The sequence below is a fragment of the Lathyrus oleraceus genome, chromosome 4 (assembly GCF_024323335.1).
Source record: "Lathyrus oleraceus cultivar Zhongwan6 chromosome 4, CAAS_Psat_ZW6_1.0, whole genome shotgun sequence".
NCBI lineage: Eukaryota > Viridiplantae > Streptophyta > Magnoliopsida > Fabales > Fabaceae > Lathyrus > Lathyrus oleraceus.
The window spans coordinates 136030964-136058743 of NC_066582.1; the positions used below are offsets into that span (position 1 = coordinate 136030964).

Here is a 27780-nt window from a genome sequence, read left to right on the forward strand (position 1 = left end):
CCGGCAGAACTAACAATATCTCTCTTCATGACGTTTTCATGGGATTTCGGCTGAGCCGAGAAAACACGACCACTACGGGTCACTCCACTAACATCAGATATGCTTACAACATAGGTTGAGGGCAACGACACCTCCTTCCCATCTTCGAGCATAACAACATTGTAGCAGTATGTGACCGTTTTATCTGACGCATACGGGACAGGGTCCGCTGGCTTTATCACAAGAGTTGGCACCACCCTCCTTTTGCTGCCGTCATACTTGATGACGACAGGATCATGAATATTGAACACATGAGTGATAACATCAACTTCATCCTCATTACGATTTTGAAGTATCTCAATCATCCCTTGGTCTAACATCTCTTGGATGTCCCTTCTTATCTTGCGTCATCCTCTTTCATTGACAGTGCACTCATGGCACCTATCGTGATCGTGCTCATAGTGACTGTGCTCGCACAACAGACTATGCATTTCCACCAGGGACTGCCTTATATCATTCACATAAAGGACCTTATACTTGCCAGGGGCAACCATGAACCATGTTGACAACTTCCTTCCCATGCTCGAGCAATGGGTTCTTCTTAACATTAGGGCCTACATCCTCAAAGAATAATATCCCACTCCTCACAAGGTCTTGCACCTTCGTCTTCAACGGAAAGCAATTCTCCACATCATGTTCGGGCGCGTCGGAATGATACACACAATGAAGTTCAGGCTTGTACCACCATTGAGGATTGGCTGGCACAGCAGGAGGATCACGTGGAGTTATCAACTTCCTATCAATCAAGGAAGGATACAGTTCAGCATAAGTCATAGGAATCGGGTCGAAAGTCACCCTCTTCCTCTCATAATTGCTGGTGTTATTGTTATTATTGTTTCCACGAGGCTGGTAAGCCTGTTGTTGTTGACGAGATTGTTGTTGTGGTTGTTGAGTTTCTCTAAAAGCATGTGCTATATGAGCCACCTGGTGTTGGTTGACGACTGGTCGAACTTCCTTCCTCCTCACAGAGGGCCTTCTTTTACTATGAGAAGAAACAGCATGAGTCTCCCCTTCCTTCTTTCTGGCAAATCCTCCATACTTCTTTGCCGAAGAAATATCATCATGGGACAGACGTCCTTCACGGACTCCCTCTTCTAGCCTCATCCCCATATTTACCATTTCGGTAAAGTCCGAGGGAGCACTAGCAATCATACGCTCAGAATAGAAAGATCTCAAAGTCTTCAGAAAGATCTTTGTCATCTCCTTCTCCTCCAATGGTGGCACTATCTAAGCTGCCAATTCCCTCCACCTCTGGGCCTACTCCTTGAAGGTTTCCTTATCTTTTTGGGACATCGCCCTCAACTGATCTCTGTCTGGACACATGTCCATGTTGTACTTGTACTGTTTCACAAAAGCCTCTTCTAGATCATTGAAAGTGCGGATGCTTGCACTATCTATCCCCATATACCAATGGAGCGCAACACCTGTCAGGCTATTCTATAAATAGTGAATCAGTAGTTGATCATTATCTGTCTGGGTCGACATCTTGCGGGCATACATCACAAGATGACTGGGTGGACACGAGTTTCCCTTATACTTCTCAAAGTCAGGCACTTTGAATTTGACTGGGATTTTCATATTGGGCAATAAGCACAGTTCAACAGCACTATTCCCAAACAGATCTTTGCCTCTCAGTGTTTTCAGTTCCTTGCACAGTTCAAGGAATTAGTCCTTCATCTCATCCATCTTCTCATAAACGTCTGGGCCTTCAGATGCCTCAGAGTGATAGATGGTGTCTTCTACACGCGGCAAAGTATGCATAACGGGAGGTGGCACAAACATGACCGGGCTAGATGCCGGCATAGAAGAAAAAGTGGGAGTGAAACCCTCTGGCATAAAATTAGGTGGCATTCCCCAAGGGAATCCAGCAGGCAGATTCGAAGTGAAGTGGGCGGTGGCAGCAGGCACTGTAGAGGTAACCACTTCAGAAATGACAGTCCTCGCGGGAGGAGTTACGGGAGTTGGAGAAGCTTGGCTCTGAGCAGCAAGAACTAACTCCATCATGGAAGTCAGTCGAGCAATCTCCTCTTTCAAATCTCGGTTCTCTTGCTCAAGGTGTTCCATGATCTTTGAATGATTGGCTCGAGTGTTGTACCGATGAGTCAGCTTGTCTTCAAAATAAAGGAAGAGCAAAGAGTTAGACCACTGTATCAAGAGCTCGGAACCAAAACCTGCTTATGCATATGATGCATGCAATGCTCGTGCATATGATTTGTTTTTTATCGGAGGAACTTTATAAAGATCCATTTGTAAATGTTTTGAAAATATTGAACTTTTTAAAACATATGTGGAATACTCATAGAAATATAATATTTGGAAACTTTTTACACCAAAGAAGTAGTATAGTTTCGATAACCAAATACAATACAAGAGAAAAGGAGAATAAACATCTTATGGAGCCCTAGAAGCAGTCGTCTAAAGCCTTCGAGATCAGAAGATACGTCGCACGAAGCCTCTTCACCTCTCTCTCATAATCTGCTTCCATGTCGGCCTTCTCCTTGGCGAGCTGATCATATCTCTTCTTCCAAAACCTAGATGAGTGAGGTAGGAGAGAAGTAACCACATCATAGGGTTCATCAATAGCCTGATGCTCTAGAAACTCGATCATTGCATCCTTATCCTTGAGCTGCTGAAGAAGCTCCTCACGCTCACGAACCCAAGCACGCGAACAATCTTCGTCTCTCAACTCCTCTACTCCTTGATTAGGGAGGGTTGAAGGCCCAAACATAACCATAGGGGTAGATCTTGGATACTCATACGGCATGCGGTACTCGAGGGCTCTCTTTCTTACCTAAGAGGTGTAAGGCTCCAAAGCAACACAATTCCTTGGACCAAGCTCGTTCCTCCCTTTCCTATGAACCTTGCGCCAGGCACGAACCATCCTATCCTTCAGGTTTTAGGGATCTTTACCCTCTTAAAAGAATAAGCCTTCCAATGAAATGTTGTTAGGTTTATCCTTTAAGGGGAACCTAAGCTGATGGCGAGCCAAAGTAGGGTTATAGTTAATTCCACCACATGTACCAAGAAGAGGTACATTGGAGAACTCACCACAAGAATCAATAATCTTAATGCCATCATAAACACGATTATACCAAAAGATATCATCATTAGTGAGAGACATAACTCTCGTGGACCACCGTAGACATCCCTTGTTCTCCTTGAAGGCAAGCGTCTGAGGCAAGTGCAAAATAAACCACTTGTACAATAGAGGCAGACAACATATAATGGAACCACCGCCCTTTGCATTCCTCATATGCAAAGAGAAATAAGTGTCACCCAATAGAGTCGGAATGAGATTGAGAGAAGAGAAAATCCTAATAGCGTTCACATCCACGAAGTTGTCGATGTTGGGAAATAACACTAGCCCATAGATGAGGAGTACAAATATGACTTCAAAAGCTTCCTTACTCATGGCCTTCCCAAACAAAGTAGCTTTGGCAATCAGAAAATCAGACGGGAGACCTTGAATTCCACCATTGGTAGTCATATTGGCAACAATGGCAGATACCTCCACGTGAAGCATATCAGCAATCTCTTGAGAAGACGGAATCCTCTCCAAACCACTGAATGGCAATCGGTCAAGAATAGGTATACCCACATGATAAGCGTACTCCTCCAATGTAGGCAAAAGCTGGAAATCCGGAAAAGTGAAGCACCGATATAGAGGATCGTGGAACTGCACCAACACACTCATCAGACCCTCATCCATCTTGGTAGAGAGAATAACTAGAAGCTTCCCATGGCGAGCTTTAAACTCCAAGGGCTCTAATACATAAGATGTCATACGCCTTAACTCTATCAAGTCGGGTTGTCTGAAACTGTACTTCTTCGTATTCCTTCTTTGCTTATCCATGTCTGAAAATTTGCAAATAGACCTTTTAAGTTCCTTGTAAAATCTTATTGTCGATGACATGAATGCGGATGAATGCATGGATGCATGGATGCAACAAACACACTCAAGGATCAAGCAAGTTACATCATACAAAGGTCACGGGATGGCTCAAGTCATCGTCAATATCAATCATCCATTTTGGTGGATTATGGTTTACACCTTACCAACACCCAAGTTCCATTGATTTTGAGGATATACGAGAATGGATCGACCGCGAATCACAGGTTTGTTGTGAGTCACGAGCATGGAGTCTTGGTTAAGAACCACCCAACAGGAGTGTACTAAGGTTAAACCTGACAATCATGTTCTAAAAGGTTCCCATAGTCATCATCCCATCTTTTGGATATTATCGGATAAAACGACTACTCGTCTTCCAAAACTATTCTCAAGAGAGACTCTTATGAGTGTAGTATCGCGTAACAATCACATCAAGTATTACACTTGAACGACCTTCGCACTACGTCCTAAAATAGGCCAAGATGGGCTAGGTATCTAAGGTCCTTGGTTTCTAGGGTTCGTATTGGAAAGAGTAATTCCTAACCACGACTACTCGTGTGACATTAGTGATCCCAATAAGACCTCCACCAAGTGAATGGACTTTCAAGTTAACTTGTTAAGGACTAACTCCATACAAGTCAACGAGACTATGCCATTCTCCTATCATAAGTGCACTCGAGTTCAGGTATAGAACTCATCTCACAAGAAACCACCAAGCATACAAGCAATTGATATATCAAGCAATTCATACATTACAAACAATACATTCATCCCAAATTTGCACAAAAAATATGTCACAAATAAATATAAACATACAACACATACAAGCAAAAAGTAGGCTAAACCCACTGGAGATCTTCCCCAGCAGAGTCGCCACTTTTCTGTAGCGGGGTTTTCGTTACCTTTAGGTTTATGGACTAAACCAAAAGTCAACATACAATCTGAGTCGCCACCACACTTTTGTTTGTCCAAAGGAAAGGCTAAAAAGCGAACAAAAGCCAAGTAAGAAGTTTTTCAAATCAAAAACTAATAAAAATGTCAGAGATCTAGGTAAAGGGGGTTGGTTATGAAATGGGAAGGTTTTATGCACCCAAAATATCCTTAGTACTCTAAGGGAACCCTTTTTGCAAATATATGTTGTAGGTTGGTATTTGTGAAAAGATTTGAGCAGAAGATTGGAGGGATGAGAAGAGAATAGATTATATTTATAAATTTTGTTGTTTGAATGGATGAACCCATTGCCTGCGTACCATCACAAAGGAGGATTAAAACCTCGTAGTTCGCCTTTTGTTATCAAAGGGAGAAAACTCAACCTAAACCAACAATCCACCATGTAAGGAAGGCTTCAACATGCTAGTGAGGGGTTAACCCTATAATAAGCATGGAAGGCTTATAATCCAACACTAAGGATGAGGTGAGATTTACATTAACCACTATGATAACTCAAACCTATGACTAATGTTTTTGAAAAGGTTTTAACAAGTGGCCATTGGAACCACAAAAACAACTTGAAATGGGTTATATTTACAAGTTAAATTTATTTACAAAATGAGGTCAAAGTTGGATTAAAGTTTATTTACAATGAGTATTTATGAAAATGGTTTTGAAAAGTCAAAGGCTTAAGGCCTAGGTTTCTAATTTGAAACAAAGTCAAAGTTTTGAAAATGATTTTTGGCTTGGTTAGATGGGGGAGAAGAGAGAAGGGCTATTCCTAAAGCATACAAAGATAAAAGGGGAGAGATAACCCTTGGAGTTCCTTTTTCTTGGAGTCGTAGAAATGACTCGAGATGCTCTTTTCCTTTGGTTTCAGCATACAAAACAAACAATCAATAATTTGAATTCAAGCTCCTAGGATCTCCATTTGGCATGGCTCTTAACTTGGCTACTCATGACAATGGTCCTCTTTTCACAATCTTAAGATGAGGTTCCTATCACACAAAAGCACACATCAAAAAGCTCACAACATAATAAAGGGAATGGACAAAGAATAAGTTTGAGGAGAAGTCCTTTAAGGTCAACTTTGAATTTTATCATTCTAAAGGCATGAGGCCTAGTTGCTCTTCAACATATTTTGCATTCTAAAGGCATGAGGCCTAGTTTCTCTTGAACTCCTTTAAGCATGGGTAAATCCTAATTCTAAGTCCTTTCTCCTTTTGCATTTTGGTTCACATCAAAACAAACACAAAACAACACAAAATAACAATATATTTATATACAATAATGGGCTCAAATGAGCAAAAGCAAAAATGACATAAACATAAAATATGTGCTCAAGTGAGCAAAGATGAAAATCAAGATGAATAATGAGCAAGAAATAAATGACATTAAAAGTAAATGACAATAATTTAAAAGCTCAAATTAAAATTCGTAGTTAGTAGAGTTATGTTAGCTTGTCATAAGACAATGTAGCGCTATGTTAAGCAGTCATAAGTGGACTAATATAGTAGCCACACCTATCTGAGTCCGGTAAATAAGAATATAGGCAAAGAACACAAGTTAGAGGTCATGACTAGTAAGCCAAACTCCATAAACTTGACATGCCAAACAAAAGGGGAAGAGCCTTGTATTGACTTTTGTTTATTTGCTTGACCAATAAGTAACCTATCTTTGACACAAAATAACTCACTTGATCATGGATCAAGTTGAATTTGGTTTGGGATCAAAGAAGATTAAACTTCTATTTGTCAAGACCAACCTCAAGACTTTAACTCATTGACCATTGAGGGAAAGAAAGGGATGAAGATGAAAGGGAGGGGGTAAGAAGACAACAACCAATCCCAATTGATCAAGGGATAACTCATCCTTGATCAAATTCATTCATCTTTCTAGGCGATGATCCTTAAGGATTCTCAAACCACAAGATCCAATGAATTTGATCAAAGTTGAACCAAATCAACTTTAATCAACACCAAACAGAAGAGGAATGAATATAACAAGTCAAGAAGTCAACAATATTTTTTTGGTATTTTTTGAATTAAAAGAAAATACAAATAAAAAATAAACAAACAAAATTGAACCTCAAATTCAATTCAAAGTAACTTCAAAAATTTCAATTAAATTTTCATAGGTTCAACATAGTTAAACAAACTTTGACTAATTTTCTCACAAATTTTTAAAGTCAGAAAATAATTAAAATCAATTAAAAACAACCAAAAATAGCATAATATGAATTAAAATCTTAAATAATCTCAAAAGAAACAAGAAATTATTGAGACTATTTTACATTGACTTATCATGATCCATAGATGCTATGAAAATATTTTTGTATTTTTTAAAAGTCAAAAAGCATTTTAAAATTAATTAAAATCATTAAAAACCAAATAATTCATAAAAAAATATCAAATGAAGTCACAAAAATAATTAAAAATCATAATATGAAACTAGATTTTTCAAGAAAAATTTCAAAGTTGGTCTCATATTTTTCTGACTTCATATGAATTTTTAATGAATTATTGAAAATATAATGAATTAAAAGAAAATAAAAATAAAATGAAATAAACGAAAAATGCTGAGCCATCAGATCCAATTCATTAATTGACGTGGCACACTGCATAATTTGGATCTGATGATGCACGGTGGGCTCAAGTCAACAGCGAAACACAATGCATTAAAACAAGTAATTAAAACGGACGCATGAGATTAGATCGCGAGGGAGAGATCCAAGGGCCATAAGCATGCACACGTGGTGGTGGCGGTGGAAACCACCGTCTTCTTCGGCCAACCAACAGATTTCGGCCAGAATTGCAGGAAAATAAATCTCAACGAAAATGAAAAACAAGGACATGGAAATGAAGCTCATGTGATGTAGATCACCACTGTACCATTGGATCCCTCATTCTTCCTATATTGAGAGAAAGATGAAGGAGAAAATCATGGTGTCCTCACGGATTGTTCATGAAATGGCAAATTGAATTCACTAAAAGCTTGCCTTAAGTATGAGAACTTCAGAGGACCACAAAAACACAAGAAAACTACATTGAATTATGAGTTTCAGATTCAAACTGTTTGAGTTTATACCTTCAAATTGGTGAGCCTAACTCCTATTTAAATACCAATCGTCTCAGGAGGAAGATGACTTCCAATATTTCTTTTAACAAGAGGACCTTTTTAAACAGACCTTCATTATTTAATGGTGATAGGTTTGAATTGTGAAAAGTTAAATTTAAGATATTCATTCAAAATTTTAATTTAGAATCGTGAGAAACTATAATCAATGGTTTGTTTATCCTACTCATTGTGTTAATGGTGAAGTAATAGATAAACCTTTTTTTTTGGACAGTAGAAGACAAGAGGAAGTTAGAAATTGATTTTAAAGATAAAAATTTTTAGTCACGTGTTTAAATGAAAATCAATTTCTCTATGTCTTTAATTATAATTTTTCCAAAAAAATGTGGGACACTCTTAAAATGATGTATGAAGTATCAAATAAGAGAGAATGAACACACGAGACAAATAAGATGAATGTAAATGTTTTTTTCAAAAATATTTTTCAACCTTTAAAAATCTTGGAAGTCATGTTAAAACTTTTTTCGCTAATAATTATCTAAGAACAAATAAGGAATCACAAACTTGATCTAATCCATGAATCGAGAGATGAGAATGTTTACGATTTTTAGGAAAAATCCAAGGAAGAAATCATTTAGAAATTAAATGAGTTGATTCAACTATTAAAAGATGAAGGGGGTAAGCTTAAACCTATAAGAATCTCTAGCAAAATCAGCAAAGAACTCTTTTGAATAATAATAAGAAAGATTAACTTTATTAATTTTCTTTGAAAGAAAAATCTCGGTGATTAAACAATCATCGGAAGATTCAACACCTAGTATAGAAACTTCATCAAGAAGAGAATATGAAGAAGAACAAATTTTATCCAGTAGAATCTTCTAAAGAATAAATGATACAAAAGTCTCACGAGCAGTATATCCCAAGATTCAACATCGAGGAAAAACCTCGAAGAATCTTCTTCCAGCGAAGGATTTGAACAAGTTTGCTTAAAATCTCTCACGAAGAAGATAACTGTGAGGTAACAACTCTTTCATACACGTAATTCTTTAAATTAAATACTAAGTTAATCGAGGAACATGATAAAATTTTAAAGTGCAACGTAGATCTTAAAGACTACTAACATTGAGTTTTTAGAAAATAATAATGAAACATTAAGATATATGAAATGACTAATCTTAAAAATCAAGAAAGTAAACGTGAGACTCGTGTCTCGGTGAAAAAGAAAGTGAAAGACCTTAAAGAAATCATAAGTAAATTAATTGAGGGAAAAGAAAATCTAGACTTATCCTCGTTTTTCATCTTCTCACTCTTTCATTATGGTATAAATCAAGATTGCTAGTTGTAATTTAAAGTTAATATCTAAGAACAATATATATGACTTAAAAATTCTTAAATCTTTTTGACGTCTCTTTCCATCCTTCTAAGGCCCTTAGAATTTCAAAGGTGCTTTGAAAGTCTCTTTGAAACTCATGGATCAAAGCCAATTATGATGGGATTTTCTTGCACCACAATTCAACTACTTGTGGGGCAATTTTTAGGAACAATATTTCTCTAGTGTGGTAAGATTTATTAAGATTGCTATGCAATATAATTAGACTAGGATTTGGATTAAATCTTACTCCAATGTTTATTTAATTATGAGTTATATTTTCATGTTTTATTAAGTTTCACATTTTACTCCCTCCAAATCTTCAACTATTTACTTGTAAAAATTAGGAGTGATTTCTAGAGAATATGTTAGCTTTGTTTATTTATTTATTCTTAAATTTTTGTTTTGCTTTTTGAGTGGTTTTGGCTTAGTTCCTCATTTATTTTGTGTAGTTGAACCTTGAGGCTAAAAAATACAAATATTTTTATAAATAAAATAATAATTTTGTGTTGATATGTAAAACAATAATAATTTAAATTTATTATTATTTTTATATAAAGAAAATGCCAAAGATAAAAAGAAATATCCTAATTAAGTTAGCACACTTGTTCATAACCACCTAAAACACCACTTTAAAGTAAAATTTAATTTAAAAGTTGTTTCCAAAATAAGTCTAATTCTACCATTTAAATATAATACAATATATATAGTCATTATTAGTTTATTTAAATTATATAATAGAAGACTATTCAAATATTATTTTTTAGTCAAATAAACATCAAACACATAATAAAATAAAAATTTATCACATATGTATCTCATCTTAATTTTATCCTATTAACTATTTATTTGATTTGTCTTGATCTTATCATGATTATCAAATCAAAAGGAATTTAAATGCTTTAGTGGATAAGAATGTTCAGTTAGACTTAACTATGATTTGAATTTCAATACCAAAAAAAAAAAACTATGGTTTGAATTTCATTCAACTTTTTGATAAAAAATTTAAAATTTAATTTGTTTCGCATTCAAACCTTTTAACATAAAAAAAATTTAAAGAATTTTTTTTAAAGTTTTTAGAAAAAAAGAACAGAAAAACCAAGTTTGACGGAGTTTCCGAAGAACACAAAGGATGTGATCATGTGATTGGAGTATCAGTCTGTTAAGGGAGTTGCCCATATGATAGAGAAATATAAACAAACCCAAAGGTTGAAAGAAGGTGTGTGGTTACAGATAAGGGTATTTACGTCATTTCATAAGCAACCATCCTTGAATCTTGAACATTTAAGAGGCTTTGAAACACGTAGGTATAACTCAAAATCTCAAACCACACCACACAACACAACACAACGATTCATTCCAATTCCAATCTCAACATGGCCATGGAGCTTCAACTAGATTCCATGGCCGATTCCATTGGTGTTTCCGTCGCCGTTCTCCGTTTTCTCCTCTGCTTCGTCGCCACCATTCCCTTTAGCTTCTTCTGGCGCTTCGTTCCCGGTCGTTTACCAAAACACTTCTACTCCGCCGCCGTTGGTGTTTTTCTATCTTATCTCTCTTTTGGATTCTCTTCCAATCTCCATTTTCTTGTCCCTATGTTTCTCGGTTACGCTTCCATGGTTGTTTATCGTCCTCGATGTGGTATCATCACTTTCTTTTTCGGATTCGGTTACCTCATTGGCTGGTAAACACAATTGGTGCCTTTCTCTTTCAATCTCATATTATCAATTCAATTGTTATGTTATTTTTGTGACGGTTCTATTTTTTTTTTGTAGCCATGTGTATTACATGAGTGGTGATGCATGGAAGGAAGGTGGCATCGATGCCACTGGTAAGCACTGATTGTTTAATTCTGTTTTTTAATTTGTTTTTGTTGGTTGATTATTGATTAGGGTGTGTTTTGTTGAATTGGTGTTAGGGGCTTTAATGGTTTTGACACTGAAGGTTATTTCATGTTCCATTAATTATAATGATGGAATGTTGAAAGAAGAAGGTTTGCGTGATGCTCAGAAGAAAAACCGTTTGATCGAATTGCCTTCTGTTGTTGAGTATATTGGTTTCTGTCTATGTTGTGGAAGTCACTTTGCTGGTCCTGTTTTTGAAATGAAGGATTATCTTGATTGGACTGAAGGAAAAGGGGTATGTATGTTAATGTTAATCTAGTTTGTTTATTGATTTCGCGTTGCAATGGTGTAGCCGTGTGTTTAGAGACTGTTTTAAGCTGTTTTAAGGTGAAAATGAGAAGCTAGTAATATACTAGCTGCAGGTAAAATGCACTTTTAGTGTGTTTCAAACTTGGAAACAAACATATACTCAGAATTAATCTCCAGTTCAATTTTCGACATGGGTTTGTATAAGGGTTATTGATTGCTGATAGCGGAAAACATGTCTTGTTTAAAGTTTTCTATGCAATGGTGCTATAGTGTTATAGCTGCTTTTGACAATATTTTGTACTGAAAAACGTATCTAGTAACAATAGAGATTTGTTTAGATTCCTATGTGTTGTCACACCATTTTTTCTCTATAGCTGCTATTTAACAATACTGATAGAGAAGTTGGTGGATAGAGTTATTCTTTGATCTTGGAGATGATATCTTGTAAGACTTCCCTTGGTGTGTTGCCTGGCTGACGGGCCCTTATGCATGAACCATTGACTGTTTTGAGAAATTGATTTCCCAAAATTGGGTTTGCGCTTTTGTTGTGGGGTATTTGGTGTTTTTTTTTCCTGTTTCTTTTGCTCCCCGTTGTTTTTCTTTTGGTGGCAATGTTTTTTCAGTTGTTTTTATCCATCTTCTAGTTTCTGGTTGTTCTCTTGTCTATATTTGGCTTTTGTTGCTCTTTGTTTTTTCTCGTTTTTTCTTTACCTTTTAGACTTGTTGAGCACTTCTTCATTCCCATGTATTCTTATCTATTATATTATATATATTTTTCCATTCAGAAAGAAAACACAATTTTTTTATTATTTTTATTTTTTGCTGTTATTTTTAGATTTGGAAATTTGAAGCAAAAGGACCAAAACCACCATCACCTTATGGGGCGACAATTCGAGCTCTGCTTCAAGCTGGTTTTTGCATGGGATTGTACCTAAACCTTGTGCCTTACTTTCCTCTGTCTAAGTTTACCGATCCTTCATATCATGAATGGGGTTTCTGGAAAAAGTTGGGTTACCAGTATATGTCTGGCCAAACAGCACGCTGGAAATATTATTTCATTTGGTCGATTTCAGAAGCTTCTATTATCATTTCCGGCCTTGGTTTCAGTGGCTGGACTGATTCCTCTCCACCAAAGCCGCGCTGGGACAGAGCTAAAAATGTTGATATTTTAGGTGTTGAGCTTGCAAAGAGTGCAGTTGTAATTCCAGCTGTGTGGAATATTCAAGTCAGCACCTGGCTTCGCCATTGTGAGTTTCGATTCTTTCCTTGCAAGGGTTTATTTAGCTAACAAATATCTTTCAACTTTATATTTTGAAGTTTATACCTGTTCGGTTCCTTAGCTATTTGCATGTCTAGGATCTGTTGAATCTAATTAAAATAATCTTCCGTCTTAAGTAACAATGATGCTATTGTTTATGTTATGGCAGATGTTTATGAAAGGCTTATCCAGAGTGGGAAGAAGCCGGGTTTTCTTCAATTACTTGCCACACAGACCGTTAGTGCTATTTGGCACGTAAGTAAAATTTATATGCATTTTAAGTTGGTCCCTTCTTTCTATTGCTATTGTCTTTGGTTTATGCATTGTTATTGCTTTAAGCTTACTTGCTATCTTTGCAAAAATGCTTATGTAGTTTCTTAAGAATAACTAAATGAGACAAATTCAATCATCACTCTTGTGATAAGAGTTAAGACTAAAATGTACATATCTGTTAACTTCTTCCACTGCATGTTTTTCAACAAAAAATGTTATCAAAATTTAGTAAGCTGATGAAGAAAGTTTGCCATGAAACAGTTTTCCGTGCTGCTATTTTGTACAGTTAAATTGAATCCATGCTTTACACCGATGTTAAATAGACGCTATAGTGTTGCAGAATTCAGACCACTATTTTTCCGTGATATGCTACTTAGTATATAATGTTGACAAATAGCCACTATAGTGACACTAGCATTATTGCATAACGGGATTTTAACAATCTGCGATTTTCTGCTATCCGCAATTAACATTTTGACGTTATTATTTCAGGGGCTGTATCCTGGATACATTATATTCTTTGTTCAGTCAGCATTGATGATTGCCGGTTCCAGAGGTATAAATATTTACTTATGCTTATTTGCAGTTCTTTCTTCAGTTAATTAACTTGCGTTGCGGTTTTCTTTTCGAACAGTCATTTATAGATGGCAGCAAGCCGCGCCTCCAACAATTAAGAATGTCTTGGTGTTCAGTAATTTTGCTTTCACGATTTTGGTTCTAAGTTATTCATGCGTTGGTTTCATGGTTTGTTCCCTCTCTCTTTCTCTCTCTCTACCTGCCAAACACAAACACAGTAATATTCATATGTTCAATTTGAATGCTCATATTTACAAGAATTCAGAGATTTGTTTACAAGTTTTCTATCTGTTTTGTTCTGTGTTTGAATAGGTATTAAGTCTGCATGAAACTCTTGCCTCATACGGAAGTGTGTATTTTATCGGAACCGTTCTTCCGGTTGTTATCATCCTTCTCAGTAAAGTAATCAAACCTGGAAAGCCCGCCAGATCGAAACCTCGAAAAGAAGAGTGAGGTAAACAGCACACTTATTCTCTTCGGCGTTTTTGAAATCAAATTAGGATTGTGGGAGAGATGCTGGATCTTCAGTTTCCACGGGTTCAGCTCTGGTTTTCAATGTATTGTTACAGCTCCATTAGTCTTGAAAATGCTTGACCGTTTTATATTTTTGACATTAGCATTAAATTGTATTTTTGTTGTTAGAAACATCGTGTTGAAAGGTTGATAAAAGTAATTATGAAAGAAATGTTGCGAACATGGTGAATCTCTGTGATCTCTGATCTGTTATCTCTATTCAAATTCATAACAATTATTGCAAACAAGTTTAGTTTTCAAATTCCAGCCATAGGCAAAGACTCATTATTCATAATTTCATATAACTTCAAACAAAATTTATTATTCTTAAGATGTTGATGATGCCAAAAACTGAACCGAAACAGTGCTGGACATATTTTTATGATTCTAATAAAACTAAACTCTGAAGTTCCAATATAAAATTAACCGACAAAACAGTGTACTCCTATGTACTGTCTCTTCCAAGTTCCAAAGCCTCTCTTTGATTTTACATTTAACTTTGTTTGTACCTATTGGTAAGTTTCAAAATATACAAAACTGGTCGAATCATAACAGGCTTGGAAATGCAATCTCACTACTAATAAACACCTCTTTTCACTTTTGTTGTTGTCTTGTTTATCATTTGACAAGACACTAATTGAAGATTCTTGTTGCATAGTAAAAATACTTGGAACCCAAAAGAGACATTGCCCTTGCAACAAGACAAGCAAGGAATATAATCTTTCTTTTCTTGGTGTGGACCTGCTACTTTCTCAGATTAATCCTTGGAGTCGGATAACACACAAAAATCTTTTAAGTCGATAAGACTTCAATAAAACAACAAAACTTATGACACATGAATTTGACAACTACATGCTAGTTCTAGGTTTTGATGCAGTTTTTTTTTTTTTTTTTTTGCTGAAACTTATCTCTTAGCCACACTTTTATTTGTCTTCTTTCCCTATATGTTACTTATGTCATAAAAACTGTTTAACTTAATCTCTTTAATATTTTCATTGATATTTTTGCAGTTCTAGAACACATACTAAAAATAACAGAAAAACAAAATAGCACAATTAAGAGTACTTTCTCTTGACATTAACTTCTTCATCCTCTTAATAATTTTGAAAACAATAGGACACAATAAATTTGACAGAGACTTTCTAGCAATCCAAGTGAAAACAAAACCTCCCTCATATGATTTTACTACCTTTTTCTTTCTTCTCTTCATCTTCTGACTCTTACCTTTTTTCTTTCTTCTCTTCATCTTCTGACTCTTGTACACCGTCCCTTCCTATTCTCCCTTTTCTCTTTTTCATATTCTATTAGTATACTTCTATTTTTCACCCTTATGTTTTTTCATTTTCACCGACAGCTGGTTTTCGCCAACTTCTAAATTATACTAATTTTACTCCTTTGCTCTTTCCATTAAACTTTCTCAAGAAAGAATAAGCTTGTTCTTTCTTCTTCCCTGGTTTTCCTCCTTTTGAAGGAACCAATCACGTCTCCGAAACAAAACTTGTAATGCAATCAAGGTTACAACAAGGTAAATGATGATCAACATGTTTTCAAGAGACAAAAAAAGTGATATGAGTGGTCATAGCAATCCAAATGTAGCTGAATGGGAATTAAGACCGGGAGGAATGTTGGTACAGAAGCGAAATTCGGATGCGAATAAAAGCTCTTCATCTATCATCAATGTCAAAGTGAAATATGGTTCTTCCTCTCACCAAATTCATATCAGTTCTCATGCAAGTTTTGGTACTTCATTTTTAATTGATTAGTATATATAACTTGATTGATTGTTATTATTGTTATTGGATTATTATGGTTTTTTTATGTGGTGCAGGGCAATTGAAGAAAACGTTGACAGAATATACAGGATTGCATGTTGAGGATCAGAAGTTGATTTTCAAGAAAAAAGTGATAGATTCAAAGTCATATCTTGATGTTGAAAGAGTCAAAGATGGATCAAAGTTGGTTTTAATTGAGGACATTGAGAGTAGAGAAAGAAGAGTATTAGAGAAATTAAAAATTGCAAACAAGGAAAAAACTTCAAAATCCTTAATTAAAATTAACTTGGAGGTTGAAAATTTAGCCAAAAAGGTAAATTTTTTATTTGTTACATTTATTTATTTTATTGCATCATTGTAAAAATGATGACTTTAGTAATTCAATGAAATTGGGTAGGTTTCAGATTTGGAGGAAATTGCTTCTATAGGTGGAGTTATAGAAGAGATGGATGTAGAGACTTTAACAGAAAATTTGATGAGAATATTAATTACATTGGATGAAATTTATGGTGAAGGTGAGCTGAAATTGCAGAGAAAAGAACAGGTAACTACTACTCTTAATTTTCATAACTGCAATTTTTATTAATTTATTGATATTATTTATGTTATGAAAAAAATAAAATTAATGTGAAGGTTAAGAGAGTTCAGAAGCACATTGAGACTCTTGATATGCTAAAGATTGCAAAGACAAAGGAAGGTGACAATGTGGATTGTGGCAAGAAACAGAAACAACCTTTGAAACATTGTGATTCAGTTGTAGTAACAACAAAATGGGAAACATTTGATTAAGAATGGATTAAACCGTGTTCTATATGTGTAAGTGGTTTTGTTTTCTGTCGGTGTGATTTTTTTGCTTTGAGAATTTGGGTTTTGAGTAGGGACCATGCAATAATCAATTTAGATGTGTATGGCAGAGGGTAGTATTAATTTTGAGATAAATGATATGTGATGTTAGTTTCGACTATTTCTTGTCTTTTTCATTTGAATCCGAGCATGATATCCGATGTAACAATATTTGTCGTATGAGTTAGGTATTACGAATTTGAATACTTTCTTTCTATTTGAGTTGAGTCGAGTCGAGTCGGGTCAAATATTGAATTTTTTTTTTGAGTCGGGTTAAATATTGAATATATTTTTTGAGTCGAAATTTGAATCTTGATTCAAATAAATTTGAAGTTTGGGTGTTTTTTTTGCTAGACACAAACTCGTTTGTCACCTGTTTGCTCACTTTAACTAGTTCTGTTGTTTTCTCCCCACTTCTGCCAAAAGCCAAACTGATGAAAATGAGATATACTGATAGTGATATTCACTATTTAATGTTAGGATATATTATTGTTAGACAGTTGTGTCCTTTGGGATGTTAAATGTTTTCGAAATTAAGTACTTTATTTTTTTAATATTTTAAAAATAGTATCATTTGAGATGCTGACTCAATGAAACCTCTTCTAATAGAACTAGCTTTATTCACATGCATAAAGAATCAAATTTTGAATTTCTTACTTGAAAAATCTTCTTTCACTTGAGCTGCCAACTCATGTAGGTGGTCCAATAGATTGTGATTGGACTAGAATAACTTTGGTTGAGTTTCTCAGAGTCCGACCGACTAATTTTGTATTCAGTCAATAACACGAAACAAACTTGGATGCAAAAGGATAGGGTCAAGTGGCATGTAGTCTATCAATAACACGAAACAAACTTGGATGCAGAAGGGCGGGTCAACTGGCAAGCACGTGATTTGACCCTATCTAATACTCCTCAGTGTGACTCTTGGAAGAACGTGACGAGCCATGTGTTATAGGAGTAATTGAAGTCATCTCAAGTCTCATAGGTAAACTACACTCCTTATCATATAGGATGACTCACTCCATTCACCTTACTTACCAGGTCAAAACTAGGAGGCGAATGACCAAATTTGTAGGCACTATAACCAATCTTGTCAGTAACCTCTGGGCCAAGTAACCAAGACTATAAATACCCTAGTTAGACAGTTGGGTAATGCATTATCTTTTAAATATTTGAGCGAAGCCATCTTGCACATCTCATCCCAAGCAGGATGCCCCTTATTGTATTCATTTCAAATATCGTTGGTGTCTACCATATGGTCCAATAAAACTAACTCTGACCACACTCTCATTTGAAACACTCGTTTCCCTAATCACTGTTCCACAATGGTGCGATATGGCGACCAAGGAGCCATAGCGGAGATACATACTACTATGGAAGATTTATGTCACAACAACGAAGTGCTGCAAGAAAATATTTTGCATTTCTAGTAATAACGACACGAGGAAGACCCACCATAAGGTGTGGAGATCTTAGATCCCTAGCCTCTCTTTTATGAAAGATGGGTATCATGCACACCAGAGAACTTTAAGTTGTCATCGCTGGTAACCTTTGATGGGAAAAGCAACCCACTAAAGCACATAATTGTTATTAACACTCAGATGGCGATAATATGTGCCACTGACTCCCTAAATTGTATGATCCTGTTTAGTACGTTCAAGGAGGCAACATTAAGGTGGTATATAAACCTACCTAGGTTTTCGATAAACAACTACCAATACCTCTTGAGGAAGTTGGTTCATCAATTCTCAGCGAGAAAATATCGAAGGGTCTCAACAACAAGGAGAAAATATGAGAAAATTTATCAAGGAAATCTATTAATAATGATGAGGTAGGTCTCTTCCTTTAAGATGTGACCAGCCTAGAAGACCTCAGCCTAAAAAGAATAAAGATTCAAAAGAAAAAAGAGATGATAATATAGTTCACCACACACTTAACACCATCGTCAAAGGATTCTCCGAGGGAGGAGAATCCAGCTCCTTTTGAAGAAGATACCTCTTCCAAGTGATGCATATGGTGGATTCACCTCGAAAACTAAAACCAACCTCGATCTCGAAAACACCTTCTCCCAGAAAGATGTAGTAGGAGTTATGTCCCATGAAGATGACCCTAGGGTCATTAACATACATACGTCATATTGGGACGTAAACTGTGTCCTGGTAAACCCTAGAAGCTCGACCAATATTTGGCATTTGGACGCTTTCGAGAGGCTGCAATTGGATCCAAACGATATGCAAACATTTAGAGAATTCCTACTTGGCCTCTTGGGTAAGCAGGTCCAAGTCAAGGGTTGCATCTCCCTCAACAATGTGTTTGGGATGCGGAAAATATCCAAGATGATCAACGTGAGACCTATGTACATGTTCAAAATGTTAGAAACTTCCATATTAATGCATTTTAAAGAAATTTTATGCCCCAAGACAATCCTTCGGTTATCATAAAATGAAAATTTTCCTAATTTGAAATTAGTTGTCTCGATGCATCTTTTCAATACAACATTCAAAAATTTCAAACAAGAATAAAAAGTATTACCGAAAACAAAAAAAGTCATCCATAAATATCCCTAGTGAGTTTTAAATCATATTAGCAACATGTAAAACATGCATCTTAGAATTAATAAAATCTTTAAGATCTAACTTACTATTTTCAATCTTGTCATGTTCTTTGATTAACTTAACATTTAATTTAAACAATTTCTTGTCTAAAAGACTTGTTACCTCAAAACCTTCTTCTTCATAAGCTCTTAAGAAAATATGTTCATCTTCATTGGATGAAGAATCTTCAAAGATTCTTTCAGAGGTTGATTCTTCAAGACTTATTCTCGACATTGAGTCTCTAAGGAGATTGCTTATTGATGACTTCTTGGCAAGTGTACCGATAATGTCGAAGTAATAAAAAGATCGAATCCACAAGGACTTTCTCCAAGCAAGACAAAATGTATGTAATGTGTAAAAAACTAGTAAAAAAGGAGATTTTCTAGTTTCAGTGCGAAAAGTAAATAAACGAGTAAATAATATCACGAAAGCGGTCAGGTTGTGTTATAGAATCCCATATTCCTCTATTTTTGATGTTTGATGCCTTGTATGAATGGTCTTATCACTATAATGCCATGAAGAATTAACAAAACTGTTATAATCGTTCCCTCACGAAATAACTCACTAACCGTTACTTGAAGATTTTTATCCCTATTCCGCCAGCGTAAACAGGGTTGGACGATGTATAGAACATTAATTCTCTATGACACTACTCATGGTCTCCTATTCCTATTCAACCAACGTAAGTACAAAAATTACCCTAGGAATAACACATAGATTAATGATCAGTATTCCCTATGTGCCCAAAATCAGATTGAAAGAGTATCTCACATAAAAAGCATTAAAAGCTATGGTACAACGACAGAATAAATGCAACAAAGAGTTATGGAACAAATCCCTGAGTCTCACAATAGCATCAATGCATGTCTTTGTCGAGTTCTGATTTCCCTATGGTTTTAGTTCTTTATCCCTAAAGTAGATCGCAAATAATTTTATATACTTTTTTTATCCACATTTGTCATGATTTTTATTAATCAAAGGATTTCTCAACATTAATAATTTTTTTTCTATTCCTAAGATGATTATCCAAATAAATAAACATGTATTATTAAAACAAATGAAAAGGTACTTTAATTAAACTGCACATTGCTTTACATAAATAGTTTTAGTTCACGGAGTAGAAAAAATACATCAAAATAAGATCTCACGCTTCACGGAGTGACACTTCTAGTTCTTGCGGTCTTCAACTAGCAAGAGACGAATTATGTCATGCTTAAATGAGTGATATTATTCTGAAATGATCGTGCGAGAGGTGCGTCAGAATTAGGTTCAACATTCTTTCCTTCTTGGTGCAATATTTTTATTTAATTGTTTTCAATGTATGAACCCCTTTTCAATTCGCAACGCTAATCCTTTTATATCCTTCTTCATTATAGAGTTGTTCCACACTTTGGATCTTCGGCTTGACGATCTTCGGCATTCACAAAACACATGAAAACAACCAAAGAGAGCACCTAATGTCCTATATACTAGTTAAACTAAAGTCAAACAAACATTAATTAAATAAAATTAATAATGTTTAAGTGTACCATAAAGTTCAAGTTTAAGGAACTTAAATATCTCACAAATAATGAGTTATCACTTAACTACTCCAAAGATCCTTAATGTAATTTATGGGCTATAATGCTTTTACAATAGTTAAGTATCAATATAAGGAGTTGAAATATTAACCTAAGAAATGCAAAAAATTGAAAAAAGTAAAAAAAGAATAGAGTAAAATAATTTCATTTCTTGATTGAATGTTGCAAATAATTTATATAGCATGGTATTTGTAGAGTCAGATTTATATAATGGTTCTAGAATCATGTACTCTAGAAAATGTTGCATTATTAAGTTATTTATATAAATATTATGGAATGTTCCCTCTTTTTAGGATAGGTGGATCCCCATATTTTTCTTGTTTCCTTCCTCATTTCGGCGTCTCTCATTGATTTTATCTTTGTGTTTGTAGCTCTTTTAACTCGTGATTCTAAAATCTTTGGCCTCTTCGATTAATTGAGTTATTAACGCTGATTATACCTATAAAAACTTAATTATTCGATCTTATTGTATTTTGACTAAGTCTAGAGTCGTGAAAACCACAATAGACCCCAATAGATTTGAGAAATATTCAATTAAATCAACTTCAACGATGACCTTTATGAATCTTGTCAATTTAAGTATCCTAATGATAATATCCTTCCATATCATTGATTTGTGACCCTCATGCCTCATTAGCTTATCTTATAAAAACATATGCAACATATATTTTTACCTTTTCCTTCTAATCATATTTTTTGAATAATTTTTTATAGTTTTTTTTAAAGAAAATATGACCTCTTCCCAAAATGTAAGTTATTAGTTTCTAATAAACATCACAGGTATTTCTCATGAAATATTATATTTTCTGTCAATATATGCAAATGTAATTTTAGTTTTTAAATAAAAATAAACCTTTCAAAATTCTTCCAATTTAAATCTTTCTAACATTTTCATTCAGTTCTTTTTTCAAAATCCTCATCACCTTTCCTCCTCAAACTCCCAAACAAAACTGCAGTGAAAGAACTAACTAGTACATTATTATGATGTTGTAATATGTTTATGGGTAGTTAATCTTTGAACATGTTGAGATTGGGACGGGTGTGATTATTTTTAATAACTTTACTTTGCCTTTGCAAATAAAAAAGTATATATTACTATCATTCAACTTCCACGCAAAGCAACCAAACATGCCTTTTCTAACTTTTGCATCGCCATTGGTTTTGTCCTTGTGTTGATGGTTTCAACTTTTTTTCTCAAGCTTCTACTTTTTGTCATCCACTTTTGTGACGGCTATTATTACTCTTTGAAAATCATTAATCATCCTATATATAGTAAGAAAAGAAAAACTCATGACTCATATCTATAATAAAAACGTGAAACAAAATTCTGATACAAATGCAACCAAGCCTAAACGAATTGATCCCGAAAGCATCGAAACACACACACACTCTGTAGCTTGTCACGACCACTGCCATGCATGCTATCGCCAGATACATTTTCCTATTCCATATGTATATTATATATAGAGAGGGAGAGTGTGGTAGATCAAAAATGGTTCCACAAACTTTGTCCCATAGTGTAATATTGATCATGTGAGTAATCAGAGGGTGGTGGGTTTATTCTGGGAGGTGAAAGCATCATTCCCTCCGCCATTGCTACCATCAAACTTGGCATGGAGAATATAGCTTCTTCATCAAGAAACTGATCCGTTTGATACGAAGGATTAACTTCAAAACCAGCACCATTGCTGAATTCAGTGTTCATGAGTTCGGCTGCAGCAGTGGCAGCATTGCGTATGTCATCGGAAGAATTGGACGCCGGCACTGGATACATGCTAGACCTGTCAGGAAAGTTTAGCACTGCGTCCCGACCTTTGAGAGCCAAAGCCGCAACGTCATACGCTGCGGCTGCCATCTCAGGGGTGGGGAATGTGCCCAGCCATATGCGGTTGGTTTTGCGAGGCTCGCGGATTTCAGTCACCCATTTTCCTCCACGGCTTCGAATTCCGTGGTAAGTTGGATGTCTTTTGGAAGAAGAAGGAGACATGGTTGTTTGAAATAATGAAACTTGTAGAGAAAAGGGTCAAGTGTATTAATTAATATAAGAATGATGGAAATGATTGAATGATTTAAGAAGAGGAGAATGGTTTGAATAAAGATAGTGAAGATAGTAGGAGTAGATATATGCATGAGGTTGAGTAGTAGAATGCGCGCAATAAAGGAGAAACCGTGGCAAGTTCGTGGAGCAACTGAGTGGTGCTTTTTTGTTTGTACAGCAAAATGGTGGCGATCGGTTGGGTATAATTGCAAATGGGAACTGTTTCGGGTATGATATATTTTCAACGACCAACAGACAACTCATTCAAAGAAAACGTACAATTTCTGTGATGGTTAACGTATTTGATTCATGTAGATGATAGCCACAGCTAGTAACTCTTTGATATCACTTTCATCATTAATAATTAGTTTAATATATATATTTTTAAAATTTAATTACATGAGGCAATTTTGATCTTTGTCAATTATATATATATATATATATAACTAAAGATCTAAACACCTTCACTAAAATTCACTAAAAGAGAAACTCAAATTAGTTTGATAATTTAGCCGAGTGAAATTCATGGCAAAAAATGAGTGTTTTTAAGTATCAATTATTTCGCAAATTATTTATCCAATAAAAATATTTTTTTCTTTTGTAAATATATCACCTCATAACTCATCTCGCAATATTGTTTTCAAAATTCAAAATTTAAACGTTATCACCAATCATTTCAATGCAGTTTTTGACAAAGTAATGTCAGAATGATTGCAAAGTAAAAAACACTCAGCAACAACACATAGGTTGTAGAATGAAAAACACTCGGCAATAACATGAGTTGCGACATGCTATGCATGCAACAATATTCAAACTGATTGCGAACTGAATAACATTCAGGAACGTCACATGCACAAATAGTCAAGCACACGAAACAGTCATAAAGGAGACAATTTATTTATTATGCTTTATTTCTCAGTTTTCTCTCACCAAACATTTTAGTAAGCTCTCTAAATACACAATATTTTTCCTTTCATCCTTCTTCTTCTTTGTTAATATTTACAAAAGTTTCATGTAACATTTTTATAGAAGCTCACGAAGTTAAGGTACTCACTTCATTTATATATATATATATATATATATATATATATATATATATATATATATATATATATATATATATATATATATATATATATTATTAATATTATTTTTTCATTTTTTAATAAAATAGAATAGAAAAGTTATATTTAAAACAAAATAAAATTAGTATATATGTTTTTTTTATCGTTTTTTAATTAATTTTTTATAGTAAAAAAATATAATTCTTTTTTTGTTTTTTAATTTATTTTTTACATTAATTAACATAGAATAAAAAATTAAAATAAAATTATTCATTATTTTATTATATTCTTACATAAAGTATATTAGTTTTTTATATTTTTATAATAAATAGTATGAAACAAAATAAAAAGATAATTTATTTTTTCTTTTTTAATAAAAAAGAATAAAAAATTATTATTATTTACTTTTTTTAGTAAATAGAATAAAAGTTTAGTTAATTTTAAATTTATAATAATTAATATCTAAAATTAAATTATTTTGTTGTACATATATATATATATATATATATATATATATATATATATATATATATATATATATATATATATATATATATTATATATATATATATATATATATATATTATATATTTATGGATATAACTTAATTGATTTATTAATTAATATTAGTGTTAGTTATTTTCATTATTTGTTAGTTAGTGTTTTATTAATGTTTGCAACACATATTAATATTTGTAAAAATATATATATGTATGTTAGTGTTCAAATAATCATGAGTAGTTCATATAAATCATGCAAACAAAAATTGTAATATTCTGTATAATATTAACATATAAATTTATATTATATTATATTCTTATAAATTTATTATACTATATATAAATTTAATTATATTATATATAAATTCTATTATATAAATTGTAATATTCTTTATAATATAAATATAAAATAGTTTTTCTAAATACATAAAGAATGTTGGCAAATGAAATATACTCCGCAAAGTTGCCAACTCAAATACACTCAGCAAAGTGCATGAGTTGCGAGGTGTATTACACTCAAGTAAATGTTGCATTGTACATTGTTGCTATGTCATCTGTTCTATATTGCACACTGAGTTTTGAACCATTTTTTAAAAAGTGAGTTGCAAAGTGATATTCACTCAGAAACTTGCAAGATGATTTTCATTCAGCAAAAAAGTTGCGACTAACGTTTTAGCGAAGTGATTGGAACTCGTTGAAAATGGACGTTGCGAGGTGTTATTTACGTTTGCAAAGTAATTAACACCTAACAAATTTACATTTTTTTTCGTAGTGCTTGTTTAATTTGCCCAAATTTATTTTTTCAACTATTTATATTACACAAAAGTCATATATATATATATATATATATATATATATATATATATATATATATATATATTTGAATAAGTGTTTTTACTCTGATTGAAAAAAGGAACTTTACCATGGTTTGGTGAGCGAGTTAACGAAAGGTATTATGGAAAGTGTGTCATTTTTTTTTTCTCGGTTGAACTTTCAACTTAGGAAAAAAGTGATATTGATCATGGGTTTTTTCTCCATCAATAGCATATTTTGTATTTTCAAAATTGAAAAGCACACAACTTTTCATCTTGATTGCTTTAAATACCTAAGGTGAAAGGTCATTATTTACCTCTTGCGAGTTCCAACCGAAAGGAAACCTCTTGTTATTTTGAAATATAAATTTTTTATAATTTTTTTAATCGGTATTTTTTTAAACAAAACCTATGCACAAATTTTGTAAAACACAATCAAAATACTTTATATATGTACCAAAATACATTGTTTACACAAACCCAAAATGACTCACATACATTTTTTACTTACAAATTCATAAAAAACATAAATTCATAGAACAATTAAAATGGGTAAAAAATTGAATATTAAATAATAGAAAACACAAATTCATATATACTTACAAATTAATAAACGGTCTTAGGTAACAATCCATTTTCTCTTGAATTAACTTATTTTGTATGTATGTTTGAATATCATTTGATGCATGTTGAGCATATTGAATATTGAAGGGGTCCAACAAACCACACTTTTGTAAATTTCTTTCTCGGAAAATTTATTGCATGTACCTAAATGTTAATACAAAATTCAAATTTTGATTTGAGTCTTGATTTTAAAAGTATTTGAGAACAATGAATCTAAATTGAAATCACGATAAAAGATGTACTTACGTGCATCATAATTATAGTATGATTATGGCAACCCAATTAGTATCTCGCACGAGATCTATAATACAACTCTTTTGAGTTATATAAAATTGTGTCTTGATAGTGTCTCCCATATCCTCTACCACGTATGTTAATCTTTACAATGGATCTGGTTGAGGTATTGGGGTCTCGATCATCTGTTGGATCAGAACAACTACCTTTCGTGCTTGTACCATCCAAAACAACTTTCTCAGATATGTTTAATAGATTTAAATTTGGGTGGACAAGTATATCCATCAATTTAAATTTTTGTAGCATAAAAATAGAAGCAATACAATACATATTTTTAAGAAAACAAACAACAACATCACACACCATATAGTTTTAATCTAATAGACGAAAAAGGAAGCTTAAAAACCAAACTTATACTTACCTCAATACCGAGTCAAACTCTCACGCACATCCCGGTTCAAACTTTCCTGCTTAATCACCCACTCCTTTTCTAATCTTTACTATATCCTCTCATGCATCGTCTCCTCAAACTTCTCCTTTAGCTTCTCCTCCATCTTCTCCTCAAGCCTTTTATAAACTAGCTCCGCAATCTTTTTTTGGCGCATTTTTTCACTCTTTGAAGAGGATCCAAAAAATAGCCTCAGGTCGAAATCTCGTCCAATACCACAGACACGCCCACCATGCTCCTTTTTTCCAATCACTTCTACCAATATGTCATGGTGTTGTTGTGGAAGAAAGACACCAACATTGGCTTTTTCAACTAGCGGATCCTACAACGCAAATAAAAATTTATTACCAAAGTGAAGTAACTACAATTAATTATGAAAATGAATCTACTTACAATCTTCTTAGAAAGTGCGTGTGTAGCCTCTGATATGAACCCACCTCCTGGTCTTTGATGTGCTCTCTTCCATTTCTCATGGTGTGATGGTGGAGATGGTCTACGATCAAGACTTAGTGACAGATTCCAAAACTCTTGTTCTCACTATAATCATTATCTCCTCTAGTTTATGATATCCTCCAGGAGACAATCTATGTAAGTAGACATTTTTTCCCTATTTTCCTTTCCTCTTTGACTCTGAGCCTGTAATTCATAAGTGCTACGAGATTCGACAAACATATCCTAAGTCTTCTGATTAATAAAACTATACATCTCGAGTGGAGGATTTAAGTTACACTTTGGCTTTTTAATATAATCTGCTACAAAAATATTAATTGAAAAAGTAACTTCGCTCAACATAATTTATAAGCAATAAACAATCCACAACAACAAAAACTAATATTTTTAAGTTACGAGCATAGATAAAGTGAGTTATGTACTAAAAATATGATAAAGAAGATAAAACAATAATGGATGAAGCTTCGTTTGAGTTTTTTTTGTCTTTCCTTTGCTTCAAGCTTTATTGGTTCTTCAATGGCATTAATGGAATTCGAAGGGAGAAATTTTACATGTGTTGAAAGAGTAAATGTTTGAATAGATACTGTATTGGAAGAGATGATGTTCAAACATGTACGTGTGCTGGAAAAGATGATGCTTCAAAAACGATGATGTAATCTAAGTTTATATGTTAGGGCGTTTAGATGGAGTAGATGAAGATCAAAATCGCCTAGGGTATGTTTATTTAAGAAACCGTTCAATTTTGC

General features: G+C 33.8%; 3 protein-coding genes across 3 annotated transcripts; 2 read left to right on the forward strand and 1 right to left on the reverse strand.

The window, feature by feature from the left end:
* Positions 1-10359: 10359 nt before the first annotated feature.
* Positions 10360-14258, forward strand: LOC127074083 (lysophospholipid acyltransferase 1). Its single transcript, XM_051015364.1, has 8 exons — positions 10360-10986; positions 11078-11133; positions 11221-11441; positions 12291-12702; positions 12883-12968; positions 13479-13542; positions 13621-13730; positions 13875-14258. The coding sequence occupies exons 1-8, from the start codon at positions 10679-10681 to the stop codon at positions 14013-14015; spliced, it is 1398 nt and encodes a 465-aa protein (XP_050871321.1). The 5' UTR covers positions 10360-10678; the 3' UTR covers positions 14016-14258.
* A 778-nt stretch (positions 14259-15036) lies between these two features.
* LOC127074084 (BAG family molecular chaperone regulator 2) lies at positions 15037-16896 on the forward strand. Its single transcript, XM_051015365.1, has 4 exons — positions 15037-15815; positions 15904-16160; positions 16245-16391; positions 16481-16896. Exons 1-4 carry the CDS (start codon positions 15605-15607, stop codon positions 16634-16636), a joined length of 771 nt encoding a protein of 256 aa, XP_050871322.1. The 5' UTR covers positions 15037-15604; the 3' UTR covers positions 16637-16896.
* Positions 16897-22134: 5238 nt separating this feature from the next.
* Positions 22135-22989, reverse strand: LOC127074085 (ethylene-responsive transcription factor ERF026). The gene has a single exon (XM_051015366.1). It carries the CDS (start codon positions 22849-22851, stop codon positions 22351-22353), a length of 501 nt encoding a protein of 166 aa, XP_050871323.1. The 5' UTR covers positions 22852-22989; the 3' UTR covers positions 22135-22350.
* Positions 22990-27780: the final 4791 nt, after the last annotated feature.